Genomic DNA, 22696 nt, shown 5'->3' with positions numbered 1-22696 from the left:
ATGACATTTTTTTTTAATAATCACATTCCCAGTGGTGTTTTAATTGTGATTCTCAAGTTTTGACAAAAATTCCACAGCTAAATGTTTTAAAAAGACATATTTAAAAAACGACACTGACTGAAAGTTTCTATTTGAATGACTGGTGCGGCGTAGGGAAAATTGGTAACTGTCTAAACCAAATTTCACAACACTATTCTTCCCAGCTACTGTTGGGCAAAGACGGGTACACCGTGGACAATGTGTCTGGAGCAATCGGGATAACTATGCCGGCTTTCGGGAGGCGAGCTGGCGGCCATGCAGAGACCCGCTGCAGGATGGGGGACCAGTTTGCACGTGCCTCCTGACCTTAATGCTATTTTTCTTATTTTCATCAAGGCAATTATTTAAAAAAAGGGGTCCCCTGATTTAATATTTTTTTTATATTTACCCTCTCTGGTTAATGCGGGACAGCAAGCCTTCATTCGTCGATCAGTGTGAGAACACAAATGCGGAGTACACATTTCACGTCAAGTGTGTGACAGCTAACGGGACTTTATTTTAAATTCTTGTGGCCAACAACAAAATCCAGCCTTGGACACACTTAAAATACATGCGGGCAACATACGGGCAACGCATTAACTTCTTCTTTTCTCCAGCACCTGAGCTTGTGCACGCTGGACGGGGAACATCAGGGTTGCTCGTGCAATGCGAATGCGCTCCTGGGCCGTTGTGTCTCAACAGATCATTAGTTCAAACCGAGCATCTTTGATTGACAGCGATTTAAAAGGAAATATAACCAGAAATGCAAAAATGAAATAATTTTTTTTATTACATTTGCTTCCTTTCATAAGAAAAATGCTTGTCATAAACTCAAAAAACCTGAATTTCACCAGAGGGGGACTTTAATGCCATCTTTGCAAAGCTCTGCCGGGCTGGTATCCCAGTTTTTATCTATCAAATGATTGCACAGTTGACATTTTTTCCTGTAGCGTTTGATTTTTAAATGGTCTGCACAGTGGTGTGGTAGTTAAAACTGTTGCCACACTGCTAGATGGCCATGATTTGTATAGCAGATGGCTATTTTCTATGTTAAGTTTGCATGTTCAGCCTGTCCGTGCGGACGTTTTCTCCGGAAACACCGGTTTCCTCCCACAATCCACAGTCATATTCCTTAGATTGGTTAGTGTCTCAGTTGTCCCTTTAGTGTGTGTGATCCCGTTGATAGATTGGTGAATTGGCAAGGGTGTATCCTTCTTTTGCCTTGAAGAAGTCAGGACAGTCTTAACCAACTTAACAGAATTGGATAGATGGATGATTCGTTAATTTTGTTGAATTGATGCATTTCCCAGGTAATACATTGCTACACTACTACAAGTTGCTGACACCTTTTTCTCAGTAGAAACAAATAAAATGGTTTGTAACTTGGACAGTGTCAGTGACAGAGTAAAAGATCACTGAAGACAGAATGGGAAGCACAAATTATAGTTATTGATCAGCAGTTTGGTATCCACTGTTTCTGCTCCTTCAGAGTCTTTAGAACCACGTGAGGCCATTGATTATGCTTTGGCATCTCTGTGTGAGCTGGAAACCCGGCGATCATAATAAAGTTAAGACCATCCGGCCAAGCTGCAGCAGCACAGCAAAATACAACAACAACAAAATCCTCTGGTACATTTTTTCTCAACAGGAGATGACATATAGGGAGAAGTCTGTCTCATTAAAGCCATTTTGCGTAATTGAAGTTCTTCTTTCTATAATAGCAGAGAGGAAACTACGCACTGTGGTATGACATGTTGGACTATTGTGCTAAATTTGTTTTGGTAAAATTCAGCAACCTCATCCTTCCCTGTTCTCCATTTTCCCTTCATCTCCTCTTTTTTTTCCCTCTTCATATCCATTAGCCTAATGAACACCCTCCAGTTTCCTTCCACTGGGACAAACCTGGCTCACAATATTGTTTTCTTAATTGTGCGCTCTTACTGTACGGTGTGTACTTTACTGTACTTGTTTGTCGTGTTTGCATGCATGTTTGACAGAGAAAACAGGCTGGAGAGAATGCGCTGAGGACCTCTCATTAAAATAGATGCTGGTAATCAAAGTACAGAGCAATTAGCTCTGACTGAGTGGGCGGAGAGTGTAGACCGACTGCCACTGTGGCAGGCCCACTGGTAAACTTTGTGATGGCTCACCTCTCAACACTTCTGGTACAGGAGTAGTGTTATGATATTCAACCCTGTGGGGTGTGTTCGCCTGGATTTATCCCCGTTAAACTGGCCGTTTTCTCTGCCTCAGACCAAATTTTGAAATAAGAAAGTAGTTCTTGGCTCTCCTAGCTTCTCTGGAGGAATCACATTTAATCAAAGTGAAATGCTTTTGTATTTAATGATCTTTGATTTGAATATACTGGCAGCTTGGTAACTTAAAAGTTAACAGCATTATGTGTTCCTTTAAATGAGGGAGTCTTAAAAACTGGTTTGTTAAAGAGATTTGCAGACATTGAGACTTTTTGTGTTTCCAAGTTAAAAAAAAAAAAACTCTCCAAAAAACATGATTCCTGAATAGCCAGATGAGGAGGACACTGAGGAGTTTTCACAGCTATTTTTTTTCCAGGCGCAGCTGACCACATTTCTCTGAAAGAAGGAGTTCACAACAAATAACCAAATGCATCTCCGGGGGCAGCCAATTGTTAACCTAACTGTTCATCTCACACGGGCGCAGATCCAATACATTTCTCCCCCTGCACTCATTCAAGCTCACACACACACATGAACACACTACTGTGTCAGCTCAGACCTGAGGGTGTAGGTGTTATCGCCATCTGCTACAGGGCACTGCTCATCCTCTCCTGAGTTATTTATTGTGTTGTGGCTGCAGTGGGCTGACCGTGGACGCAGATAGTGGCATGGCATTGCTTCACGGAAAGCCAGTTGTTCATTTAAAGGGAATGTCTCACTCGCATGTCCTTAGGGAGGCTGCTTGGTCGGAATAAATGAAGGAATACCAGTGGCTGAGTAAAGAGATGTAGTATGAGTGATGGCAGGCCAGTCCAGTTTCTGCTGGCAGCCAAGTAGCTACTTTGAAATGCTGTTTATGCAATCATGGAGTCCTGACAGTGTTGATGAGGTACCAGTCTGTCTTTGTGGCAGATCTTCAACAGCCTTTTTACCTCACTAAAGGCCCAGCTGACTTTGTCTGTTTTCTAAAAAAATATTTTTACGGCATTTATTGGAGAAGCTGGAAAAACCATAATTTGGCTACAAGAAAGTTTCTTTTATCTAATCTTTTGAATACATATCTCCAAAGTATTACTAACAGAAGCTTTAACGATAAAGAAAGAGAACCCAAAAAAACAACCACCAATAAGATCCTTTGTGTTTCCTCCAGTCTCTCCAATTTTCTTTAATGTTTACTCCATCTTTCACGGACAAACAGAAAATTCACGGGTTGGACGGGAAAGCCGAGGATGATGGCCAGTTATATCTCCAGTTATGATCCCATTGGCACATTTTTGAGCAAGCCAATGACAAGCCGCTAGAATGCCCTGCTGGTGTGCAAAGTGGTTTGAAAACATGATTAACGGTGGTGGAGCACAATAGGAATGTGATACTCATTTGAGCAGAGGGTACAGCAGGCTAGCCTGGGAAATCATCCAGGCCCTAATTGCCGAAGCAGATCGTGATTCATGCTGCTGGAAACTTCCACACATGCCAAACACTCAGTCACAGACACGCTTAAGCAGATATGGGTAAAAGGTGTGTGTTTTAGAATTTACTAACTTAGGTTAAATATATAACACGTTTATTAGCACGTCATGATTTAAAGTTTAAACAGCTTTAACCTGGAAATCTGTTGAGAAAAAGTGATTTATTTTGGCAGGATAACATTTTAGTTCCATTGGTTTCTATTAAATTGCAGGTAAACAGCAGTGGAAGTCTGCAAATCTAATCAGAAGGTCAGCTGTTTTAGAGGAATAGTCATTAAAAGAGCTCCTGTCATTCTATAAAAACAATTTTTTTTTTAAGAATGTGGTTTGCTTTCACTACCAAGTATTCGCTTACTGAAGAGCTCTTTTGAGGTATTGGATATTTTATATTCTTTTATATTGGCCCAATGAAATTGCCCCACTTTTGTTTTTTGTGCAGACATTTTCTGAAACTCAAGTGTTGCATCCTCTATAAGCAAGCAGAGCTCAGCTTCTTTTGCGTATGGATTTATGGGTGATATAAAGAAAATTTACAGCAAGGATAGTTTTGCAAGACTGTTCTCCACAGAAGTATAAACCGCGTCTTGCCTCGCTGTCCTCTCTGCTTCTCCGCCCTTCCATTTCATTAAAAAACAGGCATGGAAGTCTGACGTCTTCGTGTCAACACTTCTGCTTCCACCCCTTCCCCCTTTTTATGTTCTTGTCCTCTCCCTAAACCTTTAACTGCTTTTCTTTATTCATTTCATGCTAACATATTTTCGTTTTTCCAGCCGTCTTTGGAAAAATCTTCCATTTTTATTTCCCTGCTTCTTTTGTGCGAGCGGACAGCCGTGTAATTGCTGGCCGTGTGAGGAGCGGGATGAGACGAGGGCTTGTGCTGGTCTGCGCTGTGCGAGCGCACCTACCTACAGTCACTCTCCCAGCCGCGTCTTTGTTCCCGCTCCATTGTGGTCGGCTAGCTAAAGAGGAGCGCTACACATGTTGCTTGGCTGCAAGACTATCTGCAGCCTTTGTGATAAATATGGACCTCTGTTTCTCTCGACTATTGTTGCTATTCTTCCCCGTGCTGCCTGTCTGCTTGGATACCTTTGGGCCTGTTGCATAAAAGGAGATTAGCTTCACCTCTGAGAGACACGTGCACAAATGACACACTGGGCACGCTCACAGGCTTAAGACTGTCCCTCAGACAGTTTTCTCCCTTTCCTTTGTGGCCCCCGCAGCCTCTTACAGACACTTTCTAGTTTGCTGTGTGCGGACATATGGTGGTTAGACTGGGAGAGCTCCAACAGTGTGCTCCACAGACATAATCTCTGTGACAGAAGTTAACCAATTTAAAACCAGCAGGCACATGCTTGATCATTCATGGATTATTACACAAGACAAGGATAGTGCGTGGTTGAGCGCGCTGCATGAACTGATTTTGAGTGATAAAAACTTTCATCAGCAGCCTATCAGCTTAAAATTAATAAAGCCGAGTTAGATATTAAAAAGGATGGTAAGAGATTATTTCTTTAAAAGAACACAGGTTTTCTAATTGCAGCTTTTATATAGTAAAATCCTTAAGGAGGTGGTTAAGTTTGATCTGGATTAATGGCTGATTACAAGGCTTTGTCAAGGTTTACCCTCATGGTCTACAACAACACACAAAAAAGGGAGGAGCCTCGATTTTTCAAATCAAGGTTGGAGACAGCCCAGAGTCCTTCAGTATAACTTTGAATGTAATAGACCATGATATTTTTAAAGACCTACTCCAATGAAAATAGTTTTTGGTGTTTTTAACATGTTTTTATGGCATTTTTCTGATGATGGAGGACATGGATGACAAAAATTAAGCTGAAAGTCTGATTTCTGAGAATTTCTTTATTCCGATAAGAAATCAGAGGCAGATGAAAAAGCTTGTAGGTGTCATGTGGGACCTACAGCATTAAGCCGTAAGATCCCTGCTCTGCTCCATTCTGATGCATCCACGTGCAGACGACTAGTCCAAGGCCACGTATTGTTGAGAAATGTAATCCTCTAATTTAAGAGTTAAGCACTTTTAATGTTTTTGTTCCTCTACTTAAAAATAGGTAACTCTCCGTTGTATTACTGGAAAAAAACATCAAAACCCAGAGGTCCTCTTAAGTTGACATCAATAACATTTTCAGAAAACTAGTTGTTGATTATGATTGGCTTTATTTTCCATGTTTGTCTGTCCAACAGCTGAGTAAATAGATGAGACCTGTTGAATTAGACAGACTTTGTTGCTACAATTACACTTCTACATACTCTCTAGAGAAACTACGTGTACATTTCTTTTATATCTAAAGATGAAGAATATTTTTATGGATTCTTTTTATATTTTATTTTAGATTTTTTTCGTCTTTTAAGAAGAATTAAAAATAAGTAATTGAGAGACCCTCTGAGGCTTTAAAAACTCTGATTTATATTAAAGCCAATGGTGGGCTTTTATGTAAATCAGAAATAGGAATGTGATTTACGTTTATAAAGCCTGATGATAATTATCAATATCTTATCATATTTCGTTCAATGGCAGCCTGCATACATTTGGGAACCACAGCAAACTTTAATGTAGAGTATTAAAACTAAAAATACAAGGGCAGAGAATTTCACCTTAAATCGCAATATTCAGTCTGTCAAATATTTACATTAAAAGACTTAAGAATTAATAATAAGTTAAATTTAGAGAAAATTAAGTGTTGCTTTATTTATTGGCAAACATACCTTTGTTCAAACATAATGAGAGAGTGGATTTTCTGCTGACAGTGATTTAAAGAACACCAGTTTTTGGGAGTTTGTGAAGTTGTAATCTGATCTATCAGGTGTCTATATAACAAAGAAGTGAAAACTTCATTTTCCTTTGCATGAAGATGTACTAAATCATCTTCAGGCAAACCTCTCCAACTGTGAAGATGGAGTTAAACAAAAGCTTCTCTCTTTTGGCAGGCAGAGTCAGATGTCGGCCAAGAAAGCTGAATAGAGATGGAAAGATGTTTGAGGTTGAGCAGAGTCCTCAGAGGTGCTGTGATGCGAAGAGACTGATTCAATTTGGAGAGAAAATGTGTGAATAACTTTTTTCTCATACGATGACGATTTTTCTCCGATTCCTGGAAGAGCAGCAGAAAAGTTCAATTCTTTTTGTGTGTCTGTTGGATGGAGATAGAGAAAGGAGTGACAGTTTTATTGTTTACCTCTGGCTATTTGTGCCAGCAGTAGGGCGACAATAAGCCACACACTGACCCTAAATGAGGCTCACACTCTTTGGTCCTCTATCCCCTCCTGGCAGCTGGTTACACTAATCACTTACACATGCAGTACTTAGTTGTCATGGAAACGCTTTTATTGTCATTAAATTGGCAAAAATGGCTGTGAGCTGTGCTTCGGCTAGCTAAATAACTATAACAAAATGCTTTCTCAGGGCTTTTTTAATACTTCAGTGATATTCTTTAAAGCGGCCTTTTGCCCCGTGGTCGCAGAGATAACTTGCTTGAGCGTCCCTGTCACTCGTCATCACTATTCTTTCTTTTAAATTGTTGCTCTTTGCACTTTTTTTTATTCGTTTTTCCTCATCGTTGACAAATCTTTCCCATTAGCTTCCCTCCAAACCTTTTTCTATTTATTTTTTATGTTGTTTTGTCGTCTTCCCAAATCCCATCAGCAGTTTAAATATTTTTTCCACTTTTCCACTTTTGTAACGTGAATCCATTGTGTCCCCGCCTGCGGTCATTACACTTTTTTTTTTCTTTCATTCATTTCCCCACCTCACATGCAGTAATCTCACCATCCGGACTGTTCTCTCACTTCATCAATCCGCCCTCATTCCTGCTTTTTCTTTAAACTAATCCTTCATCCCGCACACCTTTGTGTAAGCCCTCATCTTTTTTTGTACTTTCTTTTCAACCAACCCTCATAAACTTGTTTTATTCATTTATAACTATCTTAGTCGTCCTGCCTTTTTCCATCTTCCAGCAACACCACAAGATTTTCCATCTTTCTTTTTTTTTTTTTTTGGCTGTTTCATTGTATGTCACCTTGCTGTTGTTTATCTCTGTATTTTTCTGTCAGTTTGCACATGCCCCCTTAAAATTCCTAGAAAGCACACAATTCATTTCTTTTCATTGTCTCAAGAACTGAAAAAAATGTAATTTTGATACCTTATATCAGTATTTCTTAATGTTTTTGATGTTTCTGCTTCATATCTTTGGTCACTTCTCATTTATTGTCACTATACCCCTCACTTTTTCTTTGCTCTCTCATGATGCACCCACTCTGTTACTGTATAGTGATTTCTACTTACTTTGCTTCCTGCCGTAGTTGCTTCCCTTGTCTCTCTGCTCCCTCCTTCATTCATTGATCTCTGATCTAATTGCTTTTGCTCCCACTCTGGGGACCTAGGCGCAGTGTAACAAGCTCCCAGAGGATGCGCTCAGCCCTCGTCGCAGCATCCCTGAATTGCCATTTTCTTTTTTATGTTTCCTCACCAGCCCTTCCCAGGGCAATTATTCATTAGCAGCCTTAATGCTGTAGCGCCAAGACACACAGCTTGATATTGTGATGCTCCAGGCTTAACAAAAATCTAATCTGAGATTGGCTGCAGCTGAGACTTGGTTGAGGATTGACCAATTGCAACAGGTCTTCTGTTTCATTTGAAATGGAAGCTGCCTTGAACTGTCAGATAGAAAGATGGTGGCAGAAAAAAAAAAAGGGAGGTGGGGCAGACACCACGATACGCAGGAAGAGGTGGGGAAGATACTCGCAAAGTAGAAAAAGGACACCATGATAATGGAAAATCTGCACTGGAACATGGAAACAAAACATGCTTTAAAATCCAGAACAGGAAAACCAGATCCAGGGAACCAAACAAGACAAAGAAGTTTATGTAACAACCACTGAAAGCTTGGGGATTTGAGAAATGTGTCACACATTTCAGGTTTCCTACTGGTGGTATCTTTTTGCCTTTATTTCAATCATGGGGTGCGATATATCACACTTCAGCTGACATCCACAGATTCTGCCTTCTTAAGTGAATCCTGGAGCAAAAGCATTCAGAAATTTGTAGTTTTGGTCCAAATTTCACCATCATGAATTCCCAGTCAATCCAAATCCAATTTTCACTCCTGTTTGCTACATGCGGATGATCTGGGATTGAAAGGAACAATGCTGGAATTCTTGCAACAAGTTCTAATGCTTATGCGGGTTGTGGTGCAGTAAACCACCAGATAGTGTGGGAATATGAATATGAGCTCAGCTGTCAGTCATTTAGGCTTCATGTGCACGTTGTAAAATACAAACCTCAACAAGCGGCTCAATATTTCTTTTTGACACAGAGCTCAGTGACAGCAGGGATGTCAACAGAACCACTGAGAACCGCTCGGTCTGGTTGTGTTTCACTCATCTTGATGATTATGCACATGCAGAGAGATCAAAACATTTTCTCTTGAGGGTTAATGGGTCAAATGCTCAGATCAAAATCCAGTTGTTGCATGCACTCCTCTCATTAGAAGCATTTTGAGAGAATCGTTTGGTACAGATACTCTGATCTCTGCCTCTGGGCCTCCCCAGTGAACGCTTTCTCTCCCACATGCACACACACACACACCCACACACTTTGTTGGTCTTGTGGGCTTTAGCAGTGGGCCGAATGCAGATATCCTTCTTTGAAGTGAGCGAACCCACAGTTAATAAGTGCGTGTGCTTGCACACAAATACACACACACACTTCCACGGTGGAGGTGCATCCTTTTTAATCACAGCAGGTGTTTAATTATTAATGCGTGTGTTGAAAGAAGTAGAGGAAGAATGCTCGAACAGTTGTGACCCTGCAGCATTGCTGTTTAACCTTTACGGGGGAATAATCCCCTGTGTGCACGAGTGTGGATTTAAGTGTGAGGAAACTGCAGCATGTCTGACGGTGTGGGCAAAACTATCCCTCTGTGTTTTCTGATGTACAACACTTACATGTTGTACATCAGAATTTTATATTGATATGTAGTCGTTTAGTATCAACAGAGGGATAAAACACTACACACATACTGGTTTGTCAAGAAATATCAGCATTGATCAAATATTAACGCTTCTCTTCCTTCTTTATTTTCTTATTCAATTCAACATTTCAATTAACATTCAGTAATTAATTAAATACAAACGTACACTCTTCTAGTTGAAATACATTAACCCTTTTTAACTTTCTTTTTTTAAATTTATGACAAATGGGGAACTAATAAACTGGCTCAAAATTCAATGCTGTACGTTTTTCTTTTGTCAGTGGATAAAAACTAAGTTTAAGGAGCAGTTTGCCATTTTTAAATAAATAAAAAAAATCTGTCTGATAGGATTGGTCTTGTAGCATTTGTTTTTCAATACGGTTGCATCCACTCTCAACAGGATAGTACCGAGCTCATTCCAAGCTCACTGGTGGGGATTGGGGATGCTGGGCAAAGAAAAATGATTTTTTTGTACTCGCAGGTCAGTTCTAGATGCTCTTTTGATCAGGTAGGCGTGCTACAGTGAGCACTAACTTCATCGGTTTAGTCCAATTCAATGCAGTTTGTTTGTAAAGCACCAGAGCATAACCGAGATTGTCAAAATCCCTTCAACATGGCCCTATATTTGATGAGCTGTATTAAATAAACAATGAAAAGTTGGAAGTTGAAGTTCACTTTCTAGTTGCAGGAGAAGGCTGGAGTGCATGGCAGCTGACAGATGACTGCAATCACTATTTGACTATAGAAACACCATCAGATTGCATTTCTGTATCCTGCATCATCTGATTTTATGCGTCATCTGAAATATATGTAGATAAAAAGGAAAATCTCTATACTTCTCAGTATTCATGCTTTGCAACAAGCTATTGAAAGATATAAACAAGAAAATCCCAAATTACTTTTCACATGAACTCCCAGGTAACATTTTAAACATCCTCTGTTCTCTTTTTGTTTCTATAGGTGTGTGGAAATCATTGCCAAGGAGGGGCGAAGTCTGAAGGAGCTGTATCTAGTGTCCTGTAAAATCACAGACCACGGTAGGATACTTTCTGTTGCCATTAACTTCTAGCATTATTATCATAACCATCATTGCCCACTTTCACAGAAGTGATATAGGAGACATTTGATTTTACGGCTCGCCTCTTATGAGACTCGCTAACGGTAAAATCATTATGAAACATTTCACACAAATATAATTCATGCTTCTCATTGCTTTCCATTCTGTCTAGAGGTTTACCTTGAGTAGAATGGAGCTCCACTCAGCGGATGGCATTCTTTGAAAGTTGATTTACAGCCATCATTTATTTATGATTTCTGTTATGTATTTGTCTCAAAATTCCTATTTATTTACGGAAGCAATTATTTCAAAAAAGGAAAGGCCTTGAATATTCAGATCTGTGGAACAGTGCTTTGGTGCACGGAGACGACATTTCCCTTCAGGATTCTGTCTTCATGCTTTTAATTGTGGGAGTTTGTATTTTCTGACAGGAGACAGGCTGAGTCTTTTTTTCTTCCCTTTCTCAGATAAAAACTGGCAGCTTTTATATTCCTGCATCATCATCTCTGCTTTTTCGCTGCCTTCGGTTTACTCTACCTTTGCGTCTCTGCTTGATTCTGTTCACCCATATGTTCTCCTGAATATTCCGGTCTTTCATCATCGACACTACAATGCACAGTTGGAGTTCTTCACGACTTGAAGTGCTGACTATGACTGTTTCTGCGCTATGGGTTTCTTTGTGTAGGTGTATTTGTTCAGTTCTGAAGGTGCAGATAAGCATGCCTTAAACTTCTTAAATTCCTCAATACACACAAGTTCTTATAAAATTATTTTTTTGCTTTCTGCATCAAAGGAAGGAACAGTCTTTCATCAAATTTAGATCTGTTTACACAAATAGAGAGAGCACCAGCTTTTGCACAATTTTGGACTCACCACCTCTTAATAGGGGTCATTTGCAAATTTAATACGAAAGAAATCTGTTGTTGTACTTTCTTTTATTACAAATATTTAAATTTAGTTTGCTGTGCTGAATTGGTTCACAACTAAATATTTGAAAATCCTATAAACATTATGCATTAATTGAGTGTGTCTACGGGCGAAAAATGGGCAAACATGCAGAATATCAAGGTCGTAGACCTATGGTGTCAAAATAGAGCCTAAAGTATTGCGCATCAAAACAGTAAAACCGCGCATCAAAACCCCAAATCTGCGAATCAAAATGCATAAATTGAGAACCAAAACCCACAATTTGCAACCAAAAGCCTTTCCCCAAAGCACAATCCTATTTCTCAGCTGCCGATTTGTTTTCTCGCCATTCTGAAATCCTGTTTTTGAGTTGCAGTTTTATTTTGAAACTGTCTTTTTGAGTTGCGCTTTTATTTTTTGAGTTGCGCTTTTATTTTTTGCGGTTTTGATTCTAAAACCTGTCGACACGTAAAAACAGCGACATGTCAGTCAAGGGGAGGGGAGGCGGGACATCCCTGATATCCAGAAGCTCATTGGCTACCGAATAAGACCGAGTCTTACGTCAACAGACCAGTTTAGAATGTGCCGGTAAGTTTCTCATGTTTTTCATATCTTTTACTATATTAAAAGATCAAAATTGTACTTTATTTAACCAGAGGACGCCAGCACATTCAGATGAGGAGCTCCCCCAGTAGCTGCTAGTGAAAAAAGATGTTAGAAAGTTAGATGTTGCATGAAAAACTATCACCATTGTCCTCCCGTGTTAGCATGCTAGCTAGCTCAATGCTAGCGGGGTTTCCAGCTCTTTTCATGACTTTTGTGGATTAAACAAAGTACATTTTTTACCACAGTGTCAGGATCGGTCATGTAAACCTGGGAATAATTGTCCGTGAATTGTCACTAGGGTTAATCAAATATGTTATAACCTATAAGGTTTCTCAATATTTTTCAGGGTTTACAGACAGGGGGAATTATTAGAGAAACAATATTGCTGTGCCATATTATTCAAAATGTATGCGTCTGCACTATGCAGACTGGCAGAAGTCCGGTATTCGAGTGAACCAGAGCAGAGTAAATTGTAGCAGACCAGCAAAAACGTGTTTTATTCCACTTAAAATTATTCCAGTATTAGACATCAATAGAATTATTAGTATATTTAATTGGGTGGTGGTTTTAAAATTGACTATTGCTGTATGTCTGTTGTTTTCTATAAGGGCCGTTGTTATGCATACCATAACAAAAAAGGCAGGAATACTGAGGCAGCTACGACGTGGATGTCTACATCTTCTTTAAGGTAATGAAAAAAAATGTAATCTTAATTTTTCTCTTCTTTTTTTGGTTAATTAACTTTGCTGTTTTTGTTTCTTTCCAGATGCAGGCCCCAAAGACGTCCCAGTGTGATGCAAAGGCTGTCCAGCAGGCTCACAGACATCTCCTGTCAACTGAAAGAGAAGCCTTTAAAATAGTTGTCCATTTCGACCACACTGTCTGCTTCCCATTTCTTAGTGCCTGTACGAAAACAGTGACTTTTCCACCTCAAGTCTTTTAAGGAGTTTTGAAAACAGTTATTTTAATTTCTCTGAATTGTGGTTCAGAATTTCACAGAATCTAATGCACTTGACTCTGTGTTTCAAAGATATTTGCAACACCATCAGTCTTTTGTACAAAACACATTCAATGGTCAAACATTAAAAAATGAAGCTTTACAAAATACCAGTGGTGATTATTAGCCATTTATTTTCTTAAGGGGGGCAGTATTTTGTAAGGCAGATGAGATCTGTTCACATTGTTAGTTTTTGTTACATCCTGCTGTGATGACATGCATAGATCAGTACATAAATGTTAATGTCTTGGCCATGGTTTTCTGATGTCCCACAAGGGTTGAACAGGTCTGAGAGGAGAGAGGACAAGCCACAGAGGGAACAACAACTCCAACAGTTTCCTGCTCTGCCTGGTTTAAGTTAGTCTGTCGTCCAATGTCCACAGCATCCTGCACACAAAGAAAAATGTATTTAAGACAGTTAAAATGAGTGTGTGTATATATATATATATACACACACACACCTTAATTGCTACTCAGTAGCTGCATATTGTGAAAGGTAACTTCCTGTGTTAACCTGCAATCTTTAAGGTTGAGAAAATTATTTTGGAATACAGTTCAGAATCAGAAAAACTTTATTGATCCCACCTGTGGGAAATTTGCTCTGGTACTTCAAATAAAAATTGTGTTTCTTTTATTTATTTATTTTAAATAGGGATTAACTTGATCCCAAACTAGGAAAGGTGTCACTTTCTTGCAGTAATATGTTGCTTTGTTGTTCAATCCATCTGTGTAATCCCTAAGGAAATATTGAAAAACCTTATATATACACATGAATGTAATTCTTAAAAAACTATTTGATTAACCATAGTGACAATCCACGGGCAATTATTCCCAGGTTGACATGACTGATCCTGACACTGTGGTAAAAAATGTACTTTGTTTAATCCACAAAAGTCATGAAAAGAGCTGGATACCCCGCTAGCATTGAGCTAGCTAGCATGCTAACACAGGAGAACAATGCTGATAGTTTGTCATGCAACATCTAACTTTCTAACATCTTTTTTCACTAGCAGCTACTGGGGGAGCTCCTCATCTGAATGTGCTGGCGTCCTCTGGTTAAATAAAGTACAATTTTGATATTTTAATATAGTAAAAGATATGAAAAACATGAGAAACTTACCGGCACATTCTAAACTGGTCTGTTGACGTAAGACTCGGTCTTATTCGGTAGCCAATGAGCTTCTGGATATCAGGGATGTCCCGCCTCCCCTCCCCTTGACTGACATGTCGCTGTTTTTACGTGTCGACAGGTTTTAGAATCAAAACCGCAAAAAATAAAAGCGCAACTCAAAAAATAAAAGCGCAACTCAAAAAGACAGTTTCAAAATAAAACTGCAACTCAAAAACAGGATTTCAGAATGGCGAGAAAACAAATCGGCAGCTGAGAAATAGGATTGTGCTTTGGGGAAAGGCTTTTGGTTGCAAATTGTGGGTTTTGGTTCTCAATTTATGCATTTTGATTCGCAGATTTGGGGTTTTGATGCGCGGTTTTACTGTTTTGATGCGCAATACTTTAGGCTCTATTTTGACACCATATAGACCGCTCTGTGAGTCTGTAGAGCGAAAATATTCATGCGCATGTTTTTCGATAGGCATGCTGCGGGTGATGGGTCACTTAGTTCGAATTTGAATTCTTCCCCTCTGATTGAAGGGGCATTTGGAGGGATAGGGGTGTCCAAAACAGGTTTTGAAGGGTGTTCTCTGTGCCTCCGCCGCGAGGGTAAGCAGCACCGTGGTAATTACCATGGCCTTTTAAAGTTATAAAACTGATGTTGTTAGGCATTTTCCGAGCACTGGCAACTACTTGCTAATAGGGGTGTGCCAAAATATCGATATGATATATCGCTATATTTAGTCCCGTGATTGATTCTCAATGCGTCTTCATCAAGTATCGACCTTTTATTTACGTTTGAAGACCCTGTAAAACGTTATATTAATCATCCTTTAGTAAGACAATTCTTCGGAGGCTAGATAGGGGGCGCTCGTTGCGAGATTGGCTGTCGCGGGCGGACGAAGAAGAATACACATTCAAACAAAAATGGCGGAGGGGAAAATCAAGGAAAATAGTGAGAGCAGCAAGTTAAAAGACGCGCTGGCAGCATTGAAGCTGCATCACCCGGAGTTGTGTGAGAAAGCCGTGGCTGTTGCTGGCCTGAAGCTGACACAGCCCGGCGCGGATACCTTTTTCCAGGCGAAGCTACCACCGTCTTAACAAACGGGATTGCTGTTTAAATGTACAAGGGGCTCCATCCCCGCACCGAGGTGGAGAACGAGGTAGTTCGGTTTTTATTGAATGCATTAGAGCCACAGCGGTGCAGCGGTAGGGCGGTCGACCCATGATCGTAAGGTTGCAGGTTCGATTCCCGCCTTGCACGCCCATGCAAGGCGTCATGCAGGCGCCCATGAGTCGAAGTGTCCTTGGGCAATACACTGAACCCCACCTTGCCTCTGGTGGTATGTTTGGCAGCGGTGCGGCCACCAGTGTGTGAATGTGTGTGTGACTGGGTGGATGGGTCAGTGACTGTAAAAGCCTTTGTCCTTGTAGGTAGAAAAGCGCTTTACAAGTATACGCCATTTACCATTTCGACATTCCCTCTCGGAAATACTGAAAATATTATCCCTGCACTGTACGCCCAGACCAGAGCTATGTTTGAGGTGGAAACAGCAGAAAGAGTGGCATCACTTTCTACTTTTCTTGAAGAATTTCTTTGAGAAGAAGTTCTTCCCAAAGCAGCGGTGGACGAGCGGCGTCTTGACGCTAAAAAACCTGTGGTTCTCAAGAAAAACATGAACATATAAACATACATCACATGGAGCTTTTCCCCAAACGTTTTGTTCACAAAGATATTTACTTTTAGTTTCACTTTAAGTTCATGTATTTTATCCTTGGTCATTTATTTTGTAAGCAGTTTATGTCTCAAATAACTTAAAGAAAAGTTCCTAGCTACTTGATTTTTGTTTTCTGGGAGATTTTTATTTTTGTTTACACCACATTTGCCCTAAGCGGCGTCATTTATTTTTAACAAACACACTATAATTTGTTCACAGAATTAATATCTGATTAACAGCTATTTTTTTAAATAATGCAATGACTATGGCTTTGTTTTTCAAAAGTTAATATCAATGTGCCTGGCAAGTACTTGATTCTTCATTTTGTATCCTGTTTACAGCAATTTTGTTTATAATCGCACTGCTTTTCATGTTCACCATTGTTTAAACTGAATTTTACAGATATTTCCAAATGAAAATTGTCATTGTTTGTCAAAGACAGAGTATTACTGATTTCAACAATGTTACACAAAAGTTTGTTATTCATTACACCAAATAGGACACTAGTTTTAATTATCATTGTGTTTAAAAACAAAAAATAAATGGGGAAATATTTTCCAAAAAGCAGTTTTTCAAGTTCTTCTTTCTTAAAGTTTGATGTATCGTGAGTTGTTAGAGACGATATATATCGATTATCACATTATTGCCATATCGTGATAGTATCGTTATCGTGAGCAATGTATCGCAAATCGTATCGTATCGTGAGGTACCCAGTGATTCCCAGCCCTACTTGCTAATGTGGATGACCAGCGACCATTGATAACGTCATCAAGTGGAAGTGCATCTGAGTTAGAAGACGCTATTTTTCTATAACTTTTCATTTGGAGGGCAAAATGTAGGAGTAGAGAGAAGGCGTAAGGGTATTGGAAGAATGCGTATTCGACCCAACACGTAGGGGGTGATTGATGAAATAGTTGAGACGCAGGCATGTTGTACGGATTATTCATATATTTCAACCCCTCCAAACCCTGCAGCCTGCGCAAGTTGCCAATTAGTGCTGTTCAAGTGATAAGTGCACACTTCTTGACTTCCCCCTGGCTATTAGATATTAGGTAGTTATGTAGGGCCCTTGGTAGGGGGGGTGCTTGGACATCACTGCCAGCAAGCAGCAGATGTCGTCCTAGCACCCTACCCGCCAATTTTAACCGCACCTTAGACATTTAGGGCCCCTTAGTGGGGAGGGTGAGGGGACGTCACTGTGAGTAATCAGGAGATGTCCCCTTAGTGCCCTACCCGCCAATTTTAACTGCACCGCGCTTAGTACACACACCCCTCCCCCCTCAATATATACATCCCAACATAAACACACACACATGCACACACACACCCTCTCAAACACACATACACGCACACACATTTTGCAAGGAAGGTGGGACCTAGGACCATCTGTCCCCTACCTCTTCCCTGGTGGGGGGTACGGGCCCCTTTGCAACGGCGGCCGTGTCCCCGGGGTGCCGGCTTCCTGGGCCCGGCGGTGCTCTCTCCGCGCGGTGTGGGGGTTCACATTACATCTGAGCCGGGGGTGTTCGTGTCCCTGGGGGGTGGGTTCTGGTCCCTGCTCCTGAGCGCTGGGCCCCGCCAAATTTCCAACTGTGGCCGAGCCTGGTCGGGCCATATTTACAACACCCCTTGTGGGCCCTCTTTTTTCCCGGGGGTTCCCCCTCCTGGGCGGGGGCGGCGGGCCCCTGCCTTGCTCCTCCCTGGACCAACCGTGGGCTGGGCGGATGGCTGCCTGGAGTGCGGAGCGGGTCTCCCTTGGGGGGTCCTGGCTCGTACCTGGGGTAGGGGCGGGGGGATGCCCGGAACTCCTGGGTGGTGGTGGGGTGCTCGTCTGGGGCTGTGGGCGTCCTTCTCCGGTGGGGCCCTGCGTTGGGCGCTCCCGGCGCGGAGGGGGGGGGTTGCTCTCCTGGTTGGGCTGGGGCGGCGCTCTCTTTCCCTCCGTGCCTCCCTACTCTCTGGCTCTGGGGGCCTTGCGGCGGTCCTGCTGGCCCTGGCCTGGGTGGCGGGCTTGGTCGCCCGGGCGGCGGTTGTTCCCTGCCGGTTCTCGTGTGGCGTTGGGGGGATTCCGGCTGCCGCTGCTGCTGCGGTGGGGGCCTTGGGGTGGGGATGGCTGGGCACTCTCCCTCGTTCTTGTCACGTTCCACCATCCATTTTAGAAGAACATAAACACTCACCTGAGCACAGGTGTTAGCTCATCTTTGCACTAACAGTTTGCATGATTGAATGACTGAAATATTTCACACTAGTTGGTTTTAAGGCATAAGTATGCGTGTGAACACTATCTGTTTTGTGTACATGTCGACAGGTGGACATTTTTGCAGCTAGCAGGTGTGTTTATAACATTTGAGTGTGTGTGTGGATAGGCCCCGCCCTTTTTGTAATACATTTGAACCTTACCATAATGATTAACAACCAGTAAACTTGTTGCTTTAGGCTGCTTCATGGTCTTACCCCCCTTCCCCTCCTATTATCACCCTCCTACCCCCCCCTCTCTCTAACGTCCCTCTCTCTTCTTCCCCTCTTTCCTTTTCCGTCCGGTCCAACACCAAAGATTTTCAAACATGATTGAAATTAATAAAGTTTGGCCTCAATTACAAAAGGGGTTTATTCAGACATACCTTTGGTTTGTCTGAAGATTAATAACCCCTCTTGTTAAAGTAAAATATGTCCAACACAAGAGGCCCTCAGCTCTCATCTGTCTGCCTAGCTGTTGGACAGGACAAGTTAAAAAAAAACAAAAAAAAAAAACAACGAAATTACGTAGTTATACAATCAGTGCAGTTTGTGGGGGCATCCTACAGGCGTCCTACGGGCACTTGGATATCACCTGCACACCTTGTGCATGCAGCATTGGGCATGGTAAGTAAGGAGCCAATGCGCCCACCTTACTAACACCTAGTGTGGCATTAGGGAATTGTACGACAGCATCAACCCTTTGTCACAAGTGCAAGCAATTTACATTATCGTTACAACTACGTCATTATACACCTACCACACACAAGACACGGGTCAACCCTCTGTATGGGTGCATGTGACTAAAGCTTTATTATAAAATTGTCTCCTAAAAGTGGCTGGATTAAACTATGAGTTATTGATTAAGATTTTAAAAAGACTTATCAAGAAAAAGAATAAAAAAACTTGTTCTTACGCTGATAGAATCAATGTGACCATCAACCTTTTAATTCAAATGTATTCCCTTCAAATGGCTAACCTTAAAAGTGCACATCAACCAATAGTTATTCATGTTTAAATTATGAATAAACAAATGAACTGCACAGATGTAACAACAGAGCTAAGACAAAAATAACAGTCATACAAGAGAAGCATGATAGTTAAAAAAGATAACAAAAAAAAGAGTTTAGAGAATGAGATGGCAATCGCTTATCCCAATGATTCAGTAAATAATTCTCGATCTCCTGTTTCTTCGGTGTTGCTTTATTTCATTTTTTTTTTATTGTGGAAGTGTGTTTTTGTCATTAAACTAAACTTAATGCTCTCTGAGTTGTCACATGTTTACATACTAAATCTGAATATGAGGAAATAATTAGATTAAAACAGTTTATAGCTGTTGTCAGTTGATATTTTGTCAAGTATTGATCATATCTGCTTGATTTGATTTTAGTTGTTTTATGAATGTTTAAGTTCAAAACTTGCAGTAGAAAAGAAAAGGTCATGCTTTTCTAATCTGAATGCATCCACAGTGCTCTGAAAGTCTCGTCCAAGATTAGATTATTAATCTTAACTCCTTGAAAAAAGTCATAACCATGTCTATAATTTAAAAAAAAAATTGCCTTTTGACTTTACCTTATGATCTTTTTCTCGCCATACAACATATGTACAATATAACCCACTCTGAACAAAATGATTAATCACAAATTGGCTCAAATCTTTCTGGGTGTTGTAGCTTTTTGAGTAGAAATGTTCACCTTTGTCTCTAAACTTTACCCATACCTGATTAGTGTTGACATTATCATGAAGGAATGGTGGTGTATGATAACAAAAAGCATTATAAGGTACTTAAATGCAATAAACAAAGCCCTTTTATTTATATACCGTTGTTTCTTTGTGTATCTTTAATCATTTTGACCAAGATGAATAGTTGATATCTGATCTACTTCCTTCAGTAATGACCGCTCTGGTCTTCTTTAGCTGCTGATAATGTCGATATGTGTTTGTGTGTACACTTGTCTTTCCAAGATAGAGTGGGCCGCTGCAGGAGCTCTGCGCTCTAACACAGTGATTGGTGGATTTCCTGCCTCGCTCTTTGATAAATTAAATAACTGAAATGAGATTTTACATCTGCCAAGCTGGCCCACGTTTTTTCCGCCCATCTCCTGTGCTAATTATTTTTATTAATGGCCTCTCTGAGTGCATTTGAGATGTCCACAAGCCTCTTATGGTTGAGTGTTCTGTTTTTCGCTCCCAGCTTTTGCTTCCTGTCTGATTTTTAAAGGAGTTTTGAGGACAGACAGAACAAGAAACATCAAAACAGGTTTATGTGGCAAAATAAAAGAAAAACTGGTAGTATAAATCTATTTATCTATTCCTACACTCAGTTCTGGGAATTATTATACGAGTGAAAACAACTGCATGGAAAAGATTAGTGTACATTTTTGGTGTGATGAGCAAGCGGAAACCCTATAAAACAGGGGAAAAAACCATTACCATTCCTAATTGTTATCACTGAACACCGCTTCAATGATGTCTTGTTCCTGTTATGTCTAGACAGACAGTTGTTTACTCTTGGATTCAATGTTTCACACTCATTTATAAGCTTTGTAGAAAAAACGCAACAGTTAATTTCACACGTGTAACATCAGTCACAGTATTAAAGGATTTGGCTAAATTTCTTAAAACCATGTTTTCCAGTGCTGCTTGTGCTCAGGAATCTTTTTTCTTTTCATACAGATTTGATTACTTGTACTTTTGACTTTGTCAACAATCCCAACAAAGAACTTTAGCTGTGTCAATTTTGGAAATGCATAGAATTGTTTTCCATGTCGTTATTTAAGATTATGAAATACTTGTTACTTTTTACCTAGAAAACCTTAATCTTAAATCTTCAATTACCATCTATCCATCCATTTCTTTTTATACATGCTGAACTCCTTTTGGGGTCACGAGGCTACTGTTGAGCAAATGCAGGGTACACCTGGACAGCTTGCCAGTCCATTGCAGGGCCATACAACCACAAACACTCACATGCACACCTGAGGACAATTTAGAATCATCAATTAACCTATGAAGCAGGTTTTTGGAAACTGGAGTTCCTGGAGAAAACCCGTGCATTCACGGGAGGAGTATGAAAAACTCCACACAGAAATATCCTAGCCAGGATTCGAACCAGGACCTCCTCACTGTTAGGTGAGAGCGCCAACCAAATTTCCATTGAACCTTGCTGAGAAATCAAACTCTTAACATAATTTTGGCTCAAAAAATAACTTTTTTTCTGTTTTTATTTTAGTTCTTTTGTAGGCACATGGTTACATCACTATCAGTAATATATCAACTGGAAACAGCACATAAAGCATTAAAACATACCAATCTTTTTTTGTTATTGGCACTTTTTTATCATTCAAGAAAACATGTCCACTTACACATAACGATTTTTTGTACAAACCTGCACACATTATTTATGCAGATCCACGAGAAAAACTGTCAGTAACAGCATATACAAACAAATAATGTATACCTTGAGCACGTTTACATGCAAACAAACATTCATGTTTAGCCAGAATTAAACAGGCGGGTGTGTTCAGGTGAGTGTGTTTACGAGAACGTACAGTAGTAGTAGTAGTAGTAGGAGTAGCAGTAGAGAACCCATAAAAGAAGCCCATCAACCTCCACCCTTCCTAAAACCCAATTGGCTAACTAAAGACAGGACTAAAAAGATCACTCAAGGCATCCCCAAGTCTTAAGAGATGGGGAACAAGGCCTCACATGACCATAAGCCCCATCAGCCCCTGATGAAAGGCCTACTGAGAGTCCTAAGCACCCCTCAGCACTGACCCCAGAAGCAGTCTACAGCCACCTCAAAACTGCCTGCACAGCATCCTAGATGCTCCACCAGCAACCCCATGTGGAAAGTTCAGCATCTGGGGCAAGGGCCAACCGCCAACAGGTGGCATTCAGAGCACCTTCAGGCCATCTGGGACCAAAGGAACAGGAAAAACCATAACCGTAGGTGAACTGCTCAACAAGCAAAAATGCAAATAATGAAAAAAATATTCTGAGCTGTTTCCCTTTGTAGGTGAAAAAAGCTAAGATCACATAGGCTTTTATTCCAGACTTTAAGTGCAGCTGGCTAGAAAGCTGATCCTGATGAGAAAACCTGCAGCGCTTTTGTCCCACTGTTACTCAGATCTCCTCGGCCTCTCCCTTCTTTGCTGATTTACCCCAAACTGTATCTTTGGCACGCCAAGGTAGATAGTTGTACCTCCTTGTCTCCTCTAACTCTGTCACTCATCATAAACCTTCTCCTTTTGTCCTTTTTGTGCCAGTTTTGTATTTGGATGCATCCATTTGGGTGCCTGCATGCTGGGAATGTGAGAGTGAGCAAATCAGCATGTCCTTATCTTGTTCCCCATTGCCCATCTGCTTTAACCAGGTACAAAAACAGAAACCCAGTCACCTCT

General features: G+C 40.7%; 1 protein-coding gene and 2 long non-coding RNA genes across 6 annotated transcripts in view; 2 read left to right on the top strand and 1 right to left on the bottom strand.

Moving 5' to 3' along the window:
* Positions 1-22696, top strand: part of fbxl17 (F-box and leucine-rich repeat protein 17) — a 225135-nt gene that overhangs the window by 146815 nt on the left and 55624 nt on the right. For all 4 annotated transcript variants that reach the window (XM_078953147.1, XM_004072302.5, XM_078953148.1 and 1 more), the window contains exon 9: positions 10627-10703. In XM_078953147.1, coding sequence (XP_078809273.1) covers positions 10627-10703 — 77 coding nt within the window. The remainder of the gene's footprint in view (positions 1-10626; positions 10704-22696) is intronic.
* LOC111947881 (uncharacterized) lies at positions 12081-13340 on the top strand. The gene is made up of 3 exons (XR_002873839.2): positions 12081-12217; positions 12844-12923; positions 13002-13340. It is a non-coding gene; the product is annotated as an uncharacterized LOC111947881 (long non-coding RNA).
* LOC111947882 (uncharacterized) lies at positions 13347-14489 on the bottom strand. Its single transcript, XR_002873841.2, has 2 exons — positions 14353-14489; positions 13347-13619 (listed from the first exon to the last, which is right to left on the bottom strand). It is a non-coding gene; the product is annotated as an uncharacterized LOC111947882 (long non-coding RNA).

This window comes from Oryzias latipes, chromosome 9 (genome assembly GCF_053564925.1).
Source record: "Oryzias latipes strain Hd-rR chromosome 9, Olatipes_Hd-rR_3.1".
NCBI classification, from domain to species: domain Eukaryota; kingdom Metazoa; phylum Chordata; class Actinopteri; order Beloniformes; family Adrianichthyidae; genus Oryzias; species Oryzias latipes.
The sequence above is the reverse complement of the archived record's forward strand: the minus strand, read 5'-3'. Positions and strand labels throughout refer to the sequence as shown.